Here is a 19555-nt window from a genome sequence, read left to right on the forward strand (position 1 = left end):
TGATTTGCATGTTTTTTCTGATGAAGGTGATTGTTTCACCTCCTCTTTTATGTCAGTGTTTTTCACTGTCTGTTGCCTTTTGTTTATATTCAAATGACATAACGTTCAAGAAGCCTTTTTTGTGTGATTGCAATGCTTTTTCCCCTCCTACTGTAGAAAATCTGCTTGCCACAGACAGGCAGAGCATGTGTTTCTCTTGTCTTGGTTGGGTGCACAAATCTTCTTTTATGTGTGCTGCTTCTTACCCTGTTGCCTAGACGATCGCTGGCTTTCACTGAGAATGTCTGGTTCTCGTAAAGAGTTTGACGTGAAGCAGATTTTAAAAATCAGATGGAGGTGGTTTGGTCATCAGGCATCAGCCCCTAACTCTGCAATTGAAAACCATCAGGAAGACTTCTGGAATAGAGGACAAAATGTAACAACTGATGGCACAAAGTTTTTAGATTCGGGTAACTTACATTTAACATCAGTTGGTTACAGAAGGTCCAGCCAACAGGATTTTCAGAATTCACCTCTTTGGCCAATGGCATCCACCTCAGAAATCCCTACATTTGAATTCTCAGCAGAAGACTGTGGAGGTGCACGTTGGCTTGAGAGACAAGAAACAGATGATAGAGCAAGTGAAGAAGAAAATGAATCGGACAGCAGCTCGTGCAGGTTAATTATTACTTTCTTATTGTGAGAAAAGTGTTTTCATTTCATGTTTGTAGTTAGCACGCATATATAGATCAGCTTTTGTTCTGAACTAAAATGTTTCAGAAACCTAGCAGCTATTGTGCATCAGAAACAGAATATTAATTATAATCAGGCTCTGTGTGTTTACTAGGACCTTTTTAAAAGGCAGTCAGTGTGGATAAACAAGCATAAGCATGGATGTGGATGTGCTTGTGTTTTAAACAGTGTACTAGTACATGCTGCTATGGACAAGGTACTGCCCATTACACGGTAATGTTACAGAATGCTTTCTACATTATTTTGAAGTGCTACTGATTGTTTAGTTATGTCAGTTAGGAGTAGATTATGAAAATATAAGTTTCTTCTGATTCTGACCTCATGTTTCCATGTGTGTCTATAGAAGATGGAGAATGAACTGTAAAAATACACTTCCGCTATAAATCAAAGGAAAAAAATACGTCTGTTGAAAGTCAATCAATTTGTGCTTTAAAGTGATTGCAGCAACCCATTTGGTTGTATTAAACTGTGCATCTGACATAAAAAGAAAAAATGTTTCTAGTGCATCTGTAAAGATGTTTTGGTATTCTTTTCTTAACACATCGTTACTAAAGATGAAACTGTAAAACTTGTTCTTGAATGAAAATTGTTTACCAGATGCTGTAAATTAGACAAGTTAATAACCTGTCTTGCAAAATAACAGTTAAATTATTTTATTTCGTTTACTGCATAAGTCAGTCATACTTCACTGAAAGTATTTTTCCTGTTTTGTAGTTCATGTTGTGCATAATAGCTTACCATTTCAGAAAATTGTATGATGTTTGCTTTCTCGCTTTTAAGATAGCTTTGCACTGATGTGACATTTCAGAAAGTGTGACTACTTAAAAGAGTACCCTGTTTAATAAGGGCTATTAAGGGCAAATCAATCTACTTATAGCAGTTTAGTGTTTTTCATTCCTTAGGAGAAGAATCAAATTAGTGGGAAGGCAAAGTAGTCCATAATATAAATGCTGTTTATTGTATGACCTTTAAAGATTCAAGGAAAGGAAGGAGAGTAGAATTGCCTAGAAGTAAAAACAGTGTATTTGCTTTCATCACCACATGTGAAAATACTAGAATTAGTGGGAAGGGAAATCTTACATGCTGCTGCATCATAACAGCAATCTCACCGTGCTGCAACAACTATGTAGCTGTAAGTAACATACCACTAAAGAGAACCCATTTTAAATGACATTCAGATGTGAATTTTTAAATAGCTGTATCATTGGATATGATACAGGTATAACATCACCTTCTATTTCAGCAATATATATTTGTGATGGGAAAGTTTTACTTGCAGCATTGTCCCAGTTAGGATATTCTCTTCATAGCAAGGCAATCACTGTAGGGGAAAAAAAGCACGTAATTTTAAAAGACAGATGTGTCAATTGAAAATCTTACAAAATTTGGTCTTAATTATGAGAAAATTATGGCAAAACTCATTTATTACTTTGTAGAATTGGACAGTTGCATTTATTTATTTAAGAGGTTTTAAAAAGTCATGGTTTATTGGGGTCTTTTGGGGTTTTTTTGCAGACAGTTGTATATTACAGAAAATGCACGAAGAATTTGAACTTAGTAAATTAGAAGTATCTTTTAAATTATGTGCTTGATCATGTGTAGCATCTAGAGGATTTTGTATTTCTGTTACTGTCTTCTAATTCCTGCTAATGTTTACTTATATGCTTTAAAATAAACGATTTAGGTAAATTTTGAGTTCAGTGTCAGTGCAATTTAATATGTAACTAATGGCAACATAGGAAGTTGCTTTATATTTTGTGTTTTAAAACATGCTATTAAATATTTAATAACAGGGTATTGTCTCTGTATCTCCATCTTATGGGGACTTAAACCATGTTTTGTTTACTTCGTTTGTTAAGAATGTATAAGCTCTTGGGCAGACTACATAATTCTGCCTAACACCTGGAGTTTTTCTGATATTAAGAACTTAATTAAATGCCTTTTCTTTGTAGTCTAAAATATGGCTTCTTATGTGTTGACTCGAGGAAAACAACCCCATACCAATGCTTTAATCTATGTAGTTTTCAAAGAGCTCTTTTTCCCATGTGTAAACCCTGTTACCTCCTTTACAAATAAAATGTGTTCATGAAAAAGTCCTTTTAAAAAAACTTTTGTAGAAGCTACAGAGTTACCTTACTCCTGTTCTTCTCTGTAGCATAATGCCCAGTTACAAGCCCTAAAAACATGAGGTAACAGAAGCAGATCTACTGCTTTGTTTGTATCAAGTCCTTCCTCTTTGCCTGCTCACAAGTAGAAAAGCATTTAGATCAGATCTTTGTCATTATGGCATCATTTAGATGATTCTGGGATTCATTTAGAGGAGACCTGCTGTCACATTAGTTTGGTGTCAGTATAGAGCTCAAATCCAAGTTTGGTACCAGATCTTTGACGAAGGTTGCATCTGAGATGCAGACAGATCATTCAGATTCAAGAATCAGAGCTAGTCAGTTGTAATACTGTTCACATCATACTCCTATTTGTCACTTGTAACCAGCATTAGCTTGAATGGTTGTTTACTGGGACAGTGAGTTTTGAATTCTTCTGCATATTTTCATCTCCTAGATTTCCTCTATTGATGCTGTTTCTTAATTGTCTTGCATCCCTGAGGCAATGATCATCCTTTTGGATTTGTACACTTTTGAGAATTCGCCAACAGCTGTGCAGACACTTATATAGAAAGTGTAAGCCTATTAGCATTAGATTTGTTCTTCTTAACTTTTTTTTTTTTTTTTTAGCGCCTCAGCAGCAATCTACAAACCTCAAAGGCATGGTGAAAATAAAGCTGCAAATACCTAGAGCATACCTGTGCAGAATGTTGTATCTGGTTCATTTCATCCAGGCATGCATTAAAATACTGGAATTACTTTATTGTAGATTGAAGTAGGGAAATGTATTAAAACATAGTATAAAATGTATATTTATATTTGAACATTAAATACAAGCAGGTTCCAGAATTCATCAGCTGTGTGCTAACTTGAACAATTTAGTAAAATGTCTGCAGTTATAAGTCTGAATGCATTGGGTGGTAGTAGCTCTGCAATATTGCTCTGTATGATCAGTCTTGGAGTTAGTGTGCTGTAACTTCCAATCTAAGTCTGCCTCCCCACCCTGAGTTTTCAAGCTGCAGAATCCTTGGGTATGTATTTTCTTTCACCTCAGACTCACTGAGGGAGTCAGTTCTTTACGAATTCTCCCAAATTTCATTGCTGTGGCAAATGGACCTGGAAAAAGATTCACAAAGTTTGTGGAAGGAGGGGCATTTAGATTTTTCATATGCAGGCATGGAGTAACTGGTACAAATAGATTTAGGCTTTTTTTGTTTTTGTTTGTTTGTTTGTTTCTGTGGGGTTTTGTTGTTGTTGTTGTTTTTTGGTTTTTGGTTTGGTTTTTTTTTTGCAAATACCATATACTATTAGACTATCTCTTTCATGTTCTCTTTATGGACCACTGAACCTTAGTCTTTCTTTCCTTCTGCTCCTTCATAATGGAAAATGGTCTGTAAGTTACTACCTAGAGGATAGATATGGGATTGAACATCTTTAGATGAGGGGGAAAACTAGGCTTGACTCTGTTGTGTCCTAAATACATGCTTTATTGTGGGTACTGAAAACCAGACACCACCACAATTGTTTTTCCTTATTGAACAAGAGTGATGACTGAGTTCTGCATGGAAAACGTGTGCAGTTTTGAGACTGGAAATATCTCCAGTGAGGTTGTGATCCAGCAGGTGCTGGCTTTGAAAGCTTTTTCCTTTGTTGTTTCTTCCATTCTATCTGCAAAACACTTCATAAGGTTGTAATTTAAGTAAAATCGTGATAGCATGTAATTTTTAAAAATTGTTATTAATGGAGTTACTTTGATGAATATAGATTAAAATATAGTGCAACCAACCAACCAACCAACCAAACAAACAAACCAGAAAAAACCACAACATATTATCCCAATTGAGAATGTGCTAAATTGTGATAAGGAGATACAGAATAATTTCCTAAGTATTTGTGTATTGACCAGCGACCTTTCCAATTCTATTCTTGCTTTTCAGGGCCTCTGGTTAAAGAACTGTTTTCACAGAGCTTCTTGCTCATTCCATTGAGAATGCCACCCAGCAGGCCAATATAATGCTGTCCATGGTTACATGGTTACATCTTTGCATGAACCCCTGATTCAGTTTCCAACATGGCCACAAAGAATACTTGTTCCAGCCTGTCAGAGGGTCCCTGGTGGAGCAGAACAAGTGGCTGGTGGGATATGGGGAACAGGGATAAGTTGACAATAAACAAATGGCTAATCACAGCTTCAGCAAGAACATTTAACATAAGGTCCCCCAAGGGAAATCAGTAGGCAGGTATCTAATTTCTAGATGCATTATTAGATTTAGCTCTGAATTAAGTACCAATTGCTTGGCTTTTTTAGCTTCCTGGGTACATGCAAAAAAAGCCCCAAACCAAAACATACAATGTAACCCAAGACCAAACCACAGCATTCCCCATTATAGAAAATCTTCTGTTGGAAATTTAGACTTCAGTTTTGAGGAGCTCTGTCTTGAAATGAGTATCTTACACCAAAGAGTGAAATAAGTTTCATGGTGGATATAGCCCCAAGCATGCTGCTCGGTTTGTGCCATCTTTGTGGAAGCAGGCCTCGGGATTCAAATCTTGTGAAACCATATCCTTCCGAATGTTATGGTAGATCCAGGCAACTTTAAAAGTTGCCTGCATTGTTGAAAACTAAGTAGTAGTCAGCCAAAGAACTGTGAGCAAGAAAACGTGCTTTTCACAGTGTACATAATTAGGACTAATTTCCTTTATCTCCTAGGCCCATGCATTCCTTTTACACTTTCTCTATTCCTGTGTTTTCCCAATCTTCTGTGTTCATGTATACAGACGGGAATAATTTTTTTCCCCATCCACCCTTGCTTTTCACTTCAGTTGACTTCTGATGTGCTAGATCTCTTATCAGACACAAGGAGTGCAATAGGATTGGTCATGTATCTATGACTTTATTCCCCTGCATGCCCATATGCTTATACTAGCTGGGTTTTGTTCTTGCCATCTCAGGCCAAGTGTGAAATGTAGGTGGCAGGAAGGGGTTTGGTTCCTTATTGCCATCCTTCCATTACTTTTCCACTTCACAGGGTGGATGTTCCTCCTTAACCATCTGACAGTGCTACAGGTACAATTGCTGGGCCAATCTCTGTGTGTCTCTTAGTTGAAGAGCACAGCATGAAATGATTGTACGTTTTTTCACTAGGGTCTAGATTAAGGTTTGGAGGGAGAAAGAAAATATGAATATGAAGAAAAATAAAATAGCAAGGGAATATATATTAAAACAAATCATGGCATATCAACTTTAAAATCACATATCATTTTTATTTTATTCTTTGTAAATAAAATTTCACCTGAATATTGTGTGAACTAAAATTTCTGTTATTGTCTTCAGCAGAACCTCCAACAGCAGTCTCATCTTATCATCTTGTCCAACAATGGAGCCCTGTACATCAGATGAATTTTTTCAGGCTCTCAACCATGCTGAACAAACTTTTAAAAAGATGGAGAATTATCTTAGACACAATCAGCTTTGTGACGTGGTGTTAGTTGCTGGTGATCGTAGAATTCCAGCTCACAGGTAATTTTATTATAATTTGAAATAACTTCATAATTATTTACAAATGCATCTTCAAAGTGTGTCTCATGTTTTGTTAAAAAAAAGAACATCCTAAACAATTTAGAATACTTTAAACATGTGTATTTTTTTAAACATATCTTTGGGAATGAAAAGTTAATTTGCCTGTTGTATGCAATACAGAATAAAAAAGTAAATCATGTTCTTTTTTGTTTCCAAGTAAACTTGCGATATATGCATAACAAAATTAAACCCCCAGAAGCCCCAAAACCACTCCCAGAATATTATAAGTTGTAGTAGTTTCTTTACAAGAGAATACTGTACAATTTTTTTCTTAGATTTAATTTTTCTTTGTACTAGCAATTATGTTACTGCAGTCATAATTAACAATAAGGATGGTCTTCTGTCCACATGAAGGTTTTTTTGCTCCTATAGTAAGAAGAGTCCTTTGATAGGACTATCTATTCTGAACACTGCCAGTATTAGATATCTAAATTAGTTCAAACATTACCCTCTCCATCATCTGTGTAATCAGCAGATCATATGTATGCTACTTAAAAGCAAGGAAAGTCCCAAAGATTGCAAAACACAGGCATGTGTAACTGATGCACATTAGAGTGTTTAATGCACAGAATTTGTAGTTTGAATAGGAACCTAGGTATAATTAAGGTGTGGTTTCCTAATTGAGGTCTACAACAGAAACAGCATCCTAAAGCATTCTTGTTTTCCATTGCTCATTCCTATTCCCACAGTGAAACTACAGCTCAGTGCTGTAATAGTAATAAGAAGATGGGAAGAGGTTGCTGGTTTGGAGTTGGTACTTTCCTTAAAAAGCTGGATTTCTGCTTTTATTCCAATATTATCTACTCTGTTGTGCTGACTCAACTGAGGGGATGACAGCATGGGGATGGGACTGACTTGAGAATCAGGGAGGCTTTTAAACCATAGATTGCTGTTACTCTTAGAGACTTTGTTTTATGAAATGTTCAAATTAATTACTAAACCAAGTTGTCCCTGTGAAGAGAATGAATCAAATGAAAACAGGGAATACACACACCCCTAGCAGGCACATGCTTAAGTAATTTAGGGTCAAAAAACTTTGAAGTGGTGTAAACAGGAAAAAATAGTGATTATAATGAGGAAATCATTTTGCTTCCTTATAGAGCCAAGGTAACTCTTTGCAATATGTGTTTGAACTGTGGCTTATGTAATAGTTAAAAATGTGTAGAAAGGGTGTAGAGGACAGCCATGAATATCTTGTAAGGACTGAAAGATTCTTTTTGCAGTGAAATAAATGGATAGACAACATGATAAAAAGTCGTTTAATACGGTTCACACTTTTTTTCTCATGTATTTAGGGAACCAACTTAGCTTTTCCAGTTTCTGCTACTGTATCTATTTCTGTAGTGCATGAGGCATATGCTACTACCTGTTATTTACTCTGGACTTCTCTTCTGAGGAGAAATATCTTGCTATTGTGTGTTAAATATGCATGTAAGTGAAAGCCAAAGAAGCACACTTCGTGCTTGTAGCTGGAGGTGGGAGGCTCTCGATTGTTCCTTGTTCCCTTTATAATGTTAGAGCAACTTACACAGAAGCTTTGCCTTTTGCATAATGAGTTCTGTTTTGTTTTCACAAAGAAGTATAGCAGTAACTAGTGTCTTAATCTCAGTAGATCCAAAGTATCTTACTGAAAATGGAATCTTAGCATAGCAGGAAAGATAAATGTGGAAATGTTAAATATCATTTAAATTTTATAGAAATTCAATAAGATGACTGAGTTTATGTACTTGTAGTAGCCAGAGTTGTAAGAAAAAACCTTCTGTAATATTTTTTGCTGCCTCCATGCAAGTTCTGAGTTCTTTAGTATTGACTGGATCAGCCAGAGCATTTCAGAATACCAATGATTATTTTGCCTTCAGACTTAATAAGCAACAGAATACATATTAAGTAGATCTTAGCTTAATGACTTGGCATTCTAAGATAAGTAAGAAAATACAAAGTTCACTTACACTGGACTGCTTTTTTTTCTATTGTTTTTTCATAAGATAAGAATTTTTCACAGTATGTGGTCACATAGAGCTGGTAAGAAAGAACCATTTTTCATTATTAATCACACTCATATATAGAGAGGAGTATTCAGATTTTCTGTTTTGAACCTGGTATTTTTAATAATTTCTGTTTTTTTTAAATTATTAGTTTCTATTTTTATTGAGTGTTGTGAGGTATATATATTTTTATATATATTTTTAGAGTAAAGAGACACGAGTTTGGTGTCTACTTTGGTAATAAGTGCAGATAATACATTACTATGAAATTCTGAGAGGCTTTGTATCTATTCAGATGAGTCTACAACAAATAAAAGCATCACATATAGTCATGATTTTTCTGAATATGGCATTCCCTATTGTTCGAAAAGTGTTTATCTTTTTCTGTGCTGAAATTACAGCTAAAAACTTCTTTACAAGGTCAAGAAGCAAGTAGAAAAAGGGGACCATTCTCAACTAGGAAGAAATTAATTATATTCCTACCCCTTCATCTTGCAGTTCCATAAAGTAATTTTAGATGCTTTGATTTAATTAATTTAATGAAGTTTTTCATAGCAGGTGTTTATTTTTGTTTTACTGCAATTTCAGATGTCTGCCATTTATTATGTTTGCATTTATTACATTCAGCTAACTACTATATCCATAATAAAAGCTTTTTTTGTTTGGTAATAACCCACTGATTAGAACATTCATGTAAGAAAAGGGAAATATGTGTTAATTCCTGCCCAGAGGGCACTTAAAGCCTGCTCCACATCCTTTAATCAGCAGGTTGGGCAGAGCCATTGTCTGTCTCTGTTGACACTGAAAGATGGAAATACAAAAGACTGGGACTTAAGAAAAGAAGGCAAATGTACTCTAGGGTACTTACATACTCTAGCGTTTAGGAAGTTTGTTTGAAAGAGCTTGAACTCTTCTGTATCACCTTACAACTTCAGTGAATGCTGATAGTGAGTTTCCAAGGATGGTTTTCAGCTTTACACAGTCACAAACAAGGAGCTGCCTAGGAAGAGTCCCTTTTATCTTTCAGATCTTAAGCAGCTTCACTTCATTCTGTCAGGTGAGACGGGTTTGGAGATACTAAACCTGTGTATTTCCAGGTTTGGTAGCTGTCATCATTTTACATAGTAATTGTTTAGGTGACCTAGAAAACTATCTAGATGATGCAGCTTGTGGCAGTTCCAACAAGTACCAGTTTTAAAGTGTGCCACATATTTTACTGTCTCTCAGTGGAAAACCCTTCAAAATAAGATAATCTGTCATGGTAGATCTTTCTAATTTTGGATCAATACAAACCACTAAAGTTAAAGACATTAGTAGCCTTGGAGCCTCCTGTAGGAATAGAAAAATGTACTGAAACACCCAGATTTTGTCAGTATTTAGTGACAAGTGCAAATCACATGTGCATAGCAGTAATTGATTTTTATTGACTACTGGGAAAAAGATAGGACAAGGAAAGGCCAATTAGCTGAAAGTCTGCCTTTGTTTTCTTTTATCCTAGCTCAGTGTCACCTTGATGCATTGTCACTGTATATTTTAATCTCACTTCTTTCTTTGAAAGAACTTTTTTTTTAATTAGTTGAAGTAAGAAAAAAGTGTGGATACCTCTTCTAAGGCTTTTCATTATGAAATTTAAAAAAATTAAAAACTGCTCTCAGTATAATTTGTGCTTTTTCAAATTACCTATATTAAACTACTTCTGAACTTCACATCCTCTATCAGCATATGCAAGTCACTCTCTGGAAAGAGAAGCATGTATACCTTCTCATGGATCTGAACACATTTGCAAAAATAGTAAATTAACATTTCTGTTAATTTGGAGGACTCTTGAGTCTGGAAATTACAGGGAGAAATTTTCTGATATCAAACCTCTGATAGAAGTCATTGGGACCCTTGTGCTATTATTTGGCATTTCTTCAGCAGTTGTTGCTAAAATGTATACAGTCCAGTTAAATAATAGTGCAGCTGTGTAGTCCAGTTGCACTGATGGGGGGAAAAAAAAAAGAAAAAAACAACCCCCAAACTTTGATATGACTAAGTATTAAGTTCTGTTTCCCATTGCAGAAGACGTGTCTTTTTCAAGCTCTGTTCTATGTAGAAGTTCTAAGCCAGAGGTGCCAGATGTGAATATGTTAAGTGGCTGTTTTGCCTTTTTAAATTCTAAGTTGGACCTGCAGAGATACTTGGTTATTCAAACCACTTTCTCCTCCAGTAAGAATCCCTATTTTATACAAAGAAATCTGATCTTGTCATCTCATTCTAGCATCAAAAGCAGTTGCAGAAATTCTCACTTGATACTTACATGAATGTACTCTCTAATTTACTCCACTTCCATAGGTCTCTGGGAGGCAATATTTTCATTTAAATGTAGATTTCATTAAACTTGAGATTAAAATGCCTAGAAGTCATGCCCAGGCTGTACCTTGGCAGAAAGTTCTAATTTTTCTTAGCCACAGTATAAAGTTCATATTTCAATAACAGAATTTCATTTTTCTTTAAAAGTCCAGAACTTTGTTTCTTTTAACAAAACTTCAATCATACAAGGTGTTAAAATAAAATTAATCTTTTTTCCCATGCACTCATAATTTTACTCTGTTGCCTCAGCAGCCAGAAAATAAGGATTACCCTATTTGTTCTGTAAGCCTGTAAGTCTGACCAAATGGTCAATGATCAGAAAATTCATAAGAAAAATGTATTAAGAAATTAATTAGTCAAATTTTTATTACTTTGCTGTTAATTAACTAAGAGACAGCTTCTTGTATTTCATTACTTTGTATATGTACCTGTAAATCCTCCCCTAAGCACCAGTGCTCACCTTTTCAATTAGTTTTGTTCTGTTTCGTGGTTCCTGACCTCTCTCATTTTAACACAGCAGTATAATGATTCAACACAGCATAAACTGCCTGAAGTATTAGATTAATTGAATGTATGCATATAGACTGTTTAATGTATTTGCAGTAGGCTGGGTTCTTGGGCTTGCTGTTTGTATAGGTCACTACATATACCACGTATTTATATTTATATTTATATTTATATTTATATTTATATTTATATTTATATTTATATTTATATTTATATTTATATTTATATTTATATTTATATTTATATTTATATTGCCATGGGCAAAGCTACAGCACAAAAATTGATCCAAGCCACAAGGCCATTCCTGGAGGTCTCTTATTCCTCCTCAATAGTTATGGTAGGTTTCATATTCCTGCCTCATATCATTTTCTCTTATATCCCAGGCTCTGGACACATACTGAAACATCAAAATTCTTCCACATTTTGCAGAGTGGCATTTTTACTTGCAGTGACTGTTTTATTCTCAATAATCCAAAGAAATGTCCATTGTGCACTAACATGTTTACTTACATAGTATTGTAAAATAGTCAGGATTATTAAGAAAGGCTAAATTCATACCCACAAAAGAGATTACTTTGTATCATCTCTACATTTATTGTGACAAGTTTTGTTATCAGTATTAGTAATTGAATGTATATTTGTGAACCAAGAGTAAAAGCATTTTAAAGCACTTTCAAAATCACTGGTAAGTCATTCTTCCACATTTTAAAAAGTATCTAGCATAATATAAATGTAGGTTGATCCAATTTATATTCCATTTCCAATTTATGGGATTTGGGGAGTTTTGTGTCTGGCTGTTAAAGGTCATTGAGCTTTGTAGGGGTACTTAGTTTAGATCAGTAGTGAATGTAGGTTTAGTATCTGTACTTCATTATTCATAGAGAGAAACTAGAACATGGAGCACTTTGTCAGTTTTTAAATGTTTTTCTCATTACAGCGTTTCTTCAAAGGGTAACGTAATGAATCATAAATTAACAAACATCAGGTTGACTAAGGGTTTTTTCTTTTCTTCTCTGTTTCTCTCCTTTTCTCCTGCATGTCATACTCAGATTGGTTCTCTCCTCTGTTTCGGACTACTTTGCAGCAATGTTCACTAATGATGTAAGGGAAGCAAGACAGGAAGAAATCAAGATGGAAGGTGTGGAGCCAAAGGCACTGTGGGCTCTGGTTCAATATGCATATACAGGTAATTGAAGTGGAAATAGAAATTGCATCTAATAAATTGTCCTCATGTAAACATTGTATTCAATTACTAGATTTCAAATTATTCACATTATTTAAATTCTTATAAATAATAAAAATAAATAATAGAATATCCTGAGTTGGAAGCAACCTGCAAGAATTCTCAAAGTCTAACTCCTTATCTTGCTCAGAACACCCCAACAATCACACCATGTGTCCCAGAGTGTTTTTCAAGTGTTTCTTCAACTCTGTCAGGCTTGGTGCTGTGACCACTTTCCTGGGGAGCTGTTCTAGTGTCCAGTCACCCTCTGGGGGAAGACTCTTTTCCTAATGTCCACGCTAACTCTCTGACACAGCTTCAGGCCATTCCCTCGGGTCCTGTCATCAGTCAGCAGAGATCAGTGCCTGCCCCTCCCCTTCCCTGATGAGAAGGCTGTAGACAGCAATTAGATCTCACTGCTGTTACCTGAGACAACCTGATAGGATTAAGTTTCTTTGATAATACTATATTCAGTTAGTTAACAAATTATGTGAATATTATGTGAATATTGAATGTATCATGACTGACAAAAAAGGACTCATATTAGGATTTCATTTCCTTACATCGTTATAGATATTAATTTTGAAAACTATTAGTTATCTAATGCTGAGGGTGATGTTTACTAAGCCTTCTATTCTGTAATATAATCTGTAAATAATTCTGTTGCCTTGGAGTTTTAGGGAATTTGTAAGATAATAAAGGAAAATTAATGTGATTTTCTTTTTGATGTTACTAGGTCGCCTTGAATTAAAAGAAGATAACATTGAGTGCCTGTTGTCTACAGCTTGCCTTCTTCAGCTCTCTCAGGTTGTAGAAGCATGCTGTAAATTCCTAATGAAGCAGCTTCACCCATCCAATTGCCTTGGAATCCGATCTTTTGCTGATGCCCAGGGGTGCACTGACTTGCACAAGGTGGCTCACAATTACACTATGGTATGTTGTTACATTAAGTATCACCTGCTTTAATTGGTAAGGGAAATACAGAATGTTTTCATAAATAGGGTACTAATATTTTTCCCCCAGAAAGCCTCCATCGCTTTCAAACAAGAATGCTTATATGGTCCCATGATAAAAAAGGACAAAATAACTGCAAATCTCCTGGTTTAGAGTTGGAAGGAAATACACAAGCATTAATGGTTCCCTGTAACAGGAATGGGATTGTGGGGTATGCATTTAATAAAATATTTCAAAAGCTTGTTCTTCTTTCTGTCAGTCAAAAACTACAGACTTCACAGTGTGCAAGCTGCCATCACCTATTCCAAAATTACACATTACTAAGTGGAAGTGTAGAGTTATTTTATTGTAATGAACTGGAGTAATCAGGTTCTAAGTTATACTTGGGGTATAAATGTGGGCATTCAGCAATATAGACTCTGCATTATCCGTAATAACTTAGCAATGGGATGTCAGGCATCAAAGAATTTAATCTTAGGCTAGGTAATATGTGACTAAACACAAATTTGCCAATTGTGTTTTTGAATTAACTTGCAGAAATTCAGACCTACCAACTTAAGTAAACTTCATCTGCTTAACAGTCATCCCTTTAATTTTAATACAAGATGTTCTTTTTTTTTTTCTTCTTACAAGGGTATTTTAATAAAGTTATCAGAAGAAACCAGGAGAGCTATTTCTGTAGCAAGTCAGTTCATCTGCTCTTTGTAGTTTTGTGAGGTATTTTGCTCACTTGTTGATGAAATTTTGCCTAAGTAAGATCTTGGGATCTGAGTGAGGGCATGTAGATACTGCATAAGAGATGTGGGATGAAGATAATACGTAATTTGCTTCTGTGTCATGGCATTACCTTGCCATTAAGATATTGGCTTAGATCCAAGAGTTGTAATTTATGTCTTGTAATTAGTATTAGAAATCCATTACTCTTCTTCTTGCTGCCTTAGGTTTTGCTGATTTGAAACCATATTTTTTAAAAAATTACTTTTTCTTGGCTTATATTAATTTAGTTTAGTATGAATAGCAGTTTAGGAGAGGTTTTTTTTGTATACAAGACAATGTTCTTCCACGGTGAATGGATCTCTCACATATTCAATATCATGGACACAAAATGTACTGAAGCAGATCAATAAATAATGTGCAGATTGTAAGTTCCATGTTTCTATCCTTGGTCTTCATTATTGCACAAACAAAAATAAGGAGACTGCAGTTAGGCAGAATGTGCAGTGAAACAGTAAAGTAAATGTGGCTTATGTCTTTGAGGAGTATCAGAATTTATGTTGAGTGAGACCAGTGATAGAAAAAATATGCGAAAAGAAAAGCTCCCTCCTCTGACCTACTTGTTTTTTTCAGAACAAGCATGTATTTTGGTCTGGGTCATTGTCATGTCCTTTAAAAGTGAACTGCCAAGATTAGAATAGTAAGAATTACGAGACTAATGCATCCTTGAAGGGGACTGTTGGCATTCCAGTCCTAGTGTTCTGACTGGCAATTCATGACTTAGGCAAATAGGGGCTGTGAACTTTTGAAATCCATTCTTTTGCAGCACCTGTCTTTCTTTTGTTCAGACCAGAGGAAAATAGTTCTGTGCCTTTTGGCTGTTGTTTATTTCAGTGGCAAAATTGTTACTTTTAAGGCTTTGATGTGAATGAAATTCAAATGAGGTGGATTTTAAAAAGCCATTTTCAAAACTAATTAGTTGTGCTAGATGGATTTTTCCCAAGGCCTCTTTTAATGTTGTTTAGTTCCAACAGAGACATTAAATTGAGTTTTAGTAATAATGAGTAATAGAGAAGCAGCTTCTTTATGTTGAAATGAATGTTGCTATGGAAACTGCATAGAAATGTATAGTCCAATTGAATCTTCAATTAAAATAAATCCCCAAGTAATTTCATTTGTTTAAAAGCTGTTTGAAAAACGAAAATGTTCAACTCTAGTAAGTGCTAGGTACTTGATGCTCTTTCCATTTAGAAGTATTTGTGTAAGGGTTAAGTACACCTGTAGTTGCTGGCAAAATTTTCTTTATTAAAACAGGAATTCGTTTTATGTTGCATTGGACTGCATAGAACAGTGTGGGATTATACTGAGTACAGTATAGACTTTTGATTGTTTGAAAATGCTTGTAGTAGAAGGTAGTGAATAGTATAAAATACTTAAATTTAAATTTACACATTATTTTCTATGAGTTTTTGTTTGACAGAAAAAACCCTGATTGTCATTTAATATTTTTACAAGTGAAACAACTTGTTTTAAAGGTTTTCATGGCACATGTAATAAGTTGGTAATCATCATACTTGCTTCATTAAAATACCTTTTTACATGAAGATTTGAAAATCAGCTGAAATGAGCATTTGTTTAAACAGGAGGATGAATCAGTGAATTATCCCATTAGGTCTACCTCTTCTGTCTGAGTAAAGTACATTAGTCATTGGAAAGCATCAGCAATAAAAAAAAAATTAATAAGAAGAACTTGAATGCTGCATTTCTTCATATTACAGTTGTATATTATGCTAGAAGGATTGAAGTATTGTATTAATTTATTGCTTACTGTGTTGACAGTTGATAATTTGTTTTGACAGAGGGGAACAGTTTATCAAAACTGGTCGATTATTTGCATTACAAACTTAAGCTTAAAAAATCCTCAATATACATGAAGTGAAACATGAAATGAACTGAAGTGATTAGTAGTGGATTTAATGCTGTATTAAGAGCAACTCTGATTTTTACACATTACAGTTCTGAAACAGAGTTGTTAGAATAATGAAATGTATCTGACTAAAGATATCTTTTGGGCAAAGATTATCCTGTTTTGCTGAGCTTTATATATAGTATTTGGGGCATATAAATAGGACTTTTAGGACTTTTGTTAGACTAGCCAGTCTTGTATCTCTTTGCTTTAATGAATTTGTAAAGGCATATTTGCACAAAATGTCTTCTGCTAATTTTTATTGCTGTCTTCAAAGTCAGAAGAAACACCTCTTTTTAACATCTTGTTTGTTTGGAACAGTTGATAGTCTACCTTGAATGAAAACCAAAAGTTCCTTTTCCACAAAAAAGTAAACAAAAGGGAAGTTAATACTTTGAGATGAGGAAAAGCTACCTTGTGCTATTTCCAGAATATTAAATATCTCGGTTGACTAGTGAGGTGTTCTTTGGTTCTGAGACTTCTTCAGTAGTCAGATTTTAACTTTCTGATTTACAACTAAAAAAGAAAGAGTGGACATTTGAAACTTTATGTGTGATAGTGCCTGAGTTAGTCCATGTGTAATCATTGTTACAGCTCTGTGTGCTTAAAGCAGAGTGAAAAGTCATTTTCATCAGAAGTCTTCAGAAAACACATGAGCAGTGATAGTACTGCAAGATTCAGATAAAGTTAGTTTTAGTTCTGAGCAAGTCATTGGATATATAAAAAGAAAAACTCAAAAGAACAGAGTAATAGATTGGGTCCAAGCAGAGAAACCAGGTTGTTATGATTTAGAAGAAAGAATTAAAGAGGGATAATTCATCTTTGTTTTTTTTTCTTGTAACAGCCAGGACAGTTTTTTCTTTTGTTAGTGAAGAGCAAGAAGAGAGAAGAAATTTAAATGGTTTTTGTCCATGAAGGGCCAGAAACAAAGATTGTGATAGTGCCTAAGACAAGGATTTTACATTCTTGCACCTGAAATTGCAGTCTAAAATATCCTCCTCATTAATCAACTGACTTGGAAAATACCCACTCTCTTTTCACCTGTGAAAACCCTAGATATTTTTATCTTTCAAGTTCCCTCAGTCTTGCTAGCACAATAGACCAGTACTGCCTTGTCAAGACTGAATAGGTTTCTAAATGCTGCTCAGCCAGAAACCAGAATCCAGACAGTGCAGCGAGGAGTCAACTACAATAGCTGTACTCTAAACTCTAGACCCTGCACACAGTCCAAGTATTAGCTTGGTTAATTTTTTAACATATCAGTCAAATCTGACTAAAAGTAAAGTAGGTGGTATCTGACTATTTGACTATTAATAGTTTACCAGGAAGCCAGATAGCTCAGTTCTTAGTGAACTCATACTTAGTTGAAGCAGTCAGCAAACAAAATGTTATTTCCTGTTTGCTCTTATTCAGATCCTGTGTGTCAAACACCTCTTACTTTTTGGTTGCCCAAGTTCAGAGTTGAAGCAGAGCCCTGTGGTTACAGCTGCCTGTTGGGCTGCCTCAGTCCCTCTCAAGCTGCAGATGTCTGATGCTCTCCAAGATTTTCATCCTTTGACACAGTGTGCAGGGAGACTAACCACCTAAGTGCATCCCACTGTAGGGATTAAATATCATTTAGAAATACACATCATAACATCTTTTTTTTTTTATGCCCTCCTAATAATTTTTTGCTCTGTTCTAAGTCCAAGGCAGATCTGTGGTTTTAAGAGTATCAGTGTTACTGAAGTTGCTGAAGAATGAATTTGAGGTTATGTTGTGAATGAGCAGTACCCAGCATTGAGCATGAGAGCTGCATGTCTCTGTCTTGGTTAATACATAAACCTTAGGCTACTTATTTGATAAAGTTTCCAAACTCTTTGATGAGCTAATTTTGGGGTTGGGAAGTTCTGATTACTTCCAGGACCAGAAAGCAAGGGATTGAAAATGCAGACAGTTTGTTCTCTGAAATATCCTGTTCTTCCACAGAGAGTTCCCATAAGAAGAAGGAAAGAAAAGGCTAATGAGGAGGTTAAGAATGCTAGGAGATACACTGGCTCCTTCTTTTTGTCTTCAGAATCTCTGTCTGTAAAGGAAGAGGAATTTTCAGATTCTGATTATAAAAAAGCCCAGACATAGGACAAAGAGTGCCTGTATTCCCAGTGGAATGCTTTGATACTCTGCTCAAAAGGAGTCTGCTTTAAAAATAGAATGGGAGCAAGAGGAAATTGAACTTGTTCCCATCAGAAAGCAATGGTCTGCAAGCAACAAGAAGGAAAATCGGGCTTTTTACATATAACAGCTGTTGAAGTGATGAAATCCAGTTGGAAAAAAGCTTTCCAAAGAGGATCCCTGATTGACTTACGCAAGATCAGCTTGTTGTTGCCTCCAGAGACAAAAGAACTTTTCATGCAAGTGCTTTCCCCTTCCTTTTCCTGATCTGGATAGACAATTTGGAAAGTTTAAGGTAGTAAGTGTTGGTGTTTCTCTTGTCAGAGCTCACTGCCTGTTCATTCAGCAAAACTAAAAGCACAACTCCAGCTTGCATACTCTAGGAAACAGAACCAACAAAAAAGCAGCCAGTGGAAAAAATGAACTCAGTGAAATATAAATTCCTGTGAACTGCATGTTTAAATTGTGGAAATAATTTTGATTCCTTCTCAGATTGAATTTTACTGCCAGGCATTTAATATCAGAGTGAAATAAATAGCAATGCATGTGTAGTGCTTCTGAATATTGGTACAGTCCTTTCACTGTTTTTAATTCATATATTTGTTCATTTTAACTTCCAGATTCTATCCACAAAAGTAGAATTATATACACCGGTAACATTTTCAGTTATTTTCCTGATTTCCAGAATGATCCATGGAGCAGAGTAACTTTGATCCTTTCCCTTAAGTATCCTTGTTGCCATCTTATATACATGTGGCTTTCATGTAAAATGGACTGTTTGCACCTAATTAGTTTTTCCTCATAGCTCAGCTTTTATATTTTTTTTTTTTTTTCATTACTCAGTATCTTTGGAGTACTGAGGCATGGTTTTGAAAGCATTAGACCAAGCAATTAAAAAAAAGTATTAGCTTTTTTGCTTTGTTGCCATAATGCCCATTGTGTATATAATGCCAAACTGTACTGTCATTTTTCTTGCCATTTTAAATACTAAATTCAGACCTGTTTTGTAGTGCACCTCTTGCTGCTTCTTGTTTTTGCCCTTTTTTGACCTAAAAATCCTATTTTTTTCCAATATGTGCTTCTAATCTACAGGGGTTTTATTAGCATGCAATTCTTTCTTATTAAATCATTAAACAAGACACTAAATAAGACTGATTTTCATATTAGGCCTGTTATTGTTTGAGGCCCAGTTAGGCTTCTGTGTTTGTGGATCTAACACATTTTGTTCTCCAGGTGTTTTAGACGTGCAAATGATGGCAGACCAAAACTGACTTCCCATTAGCTGGC

The 19555-nt window shown here is 35.1% G+C and overlaps 1 protein-coding gene across 2 annotated transcripts in view; it reads left to right on the forward strand.

Annotated features, from left to right (window-relative positions):
- Nucleotides 1–6: 6 nt before the first annotated feature.
- Nucleotides 7–19555, forward strand: part of KLHL5 (kelch like family member 5) — a 35286-nt gene continuing 15737 nt past the window's right edge. Inside the window, exons 1-4 of one of the 2 annotated variants that reach the window (XM_079307191.1) lie at nt 7–657; nt 6172–6357; nt 12311–12447; nt 13220–13416. In XM_079307191.1, the coding sequence (XP_079163317.1) occupies nt 281–657; nt 6172–6357; nt 12311–12447; nt 13220–13416 (897 nt within the window). In that variant the 5' untranslated portion in view covers nt 7–280. The remainder of the gene's footprint in view (nt 658–6171; nt 6358–12310; nt 12448–13219; nt 13417–19555) is intronic. The other variant, XM_079307192.1, reaches the window with a different exon arrangement.

The sequence above is a fragment of the Erithacus rubecula genome, assembly GCF_903797595.1.
Source record: "Erithacus rubecula genome assembly, chromosome: 5".
NCBI classification, from domain to species: Eukaryota; Metazoa; Chordata; class Aves; order Passeriformes; family Muscicapidae; genus Erithacus; species Erithacus rubecula.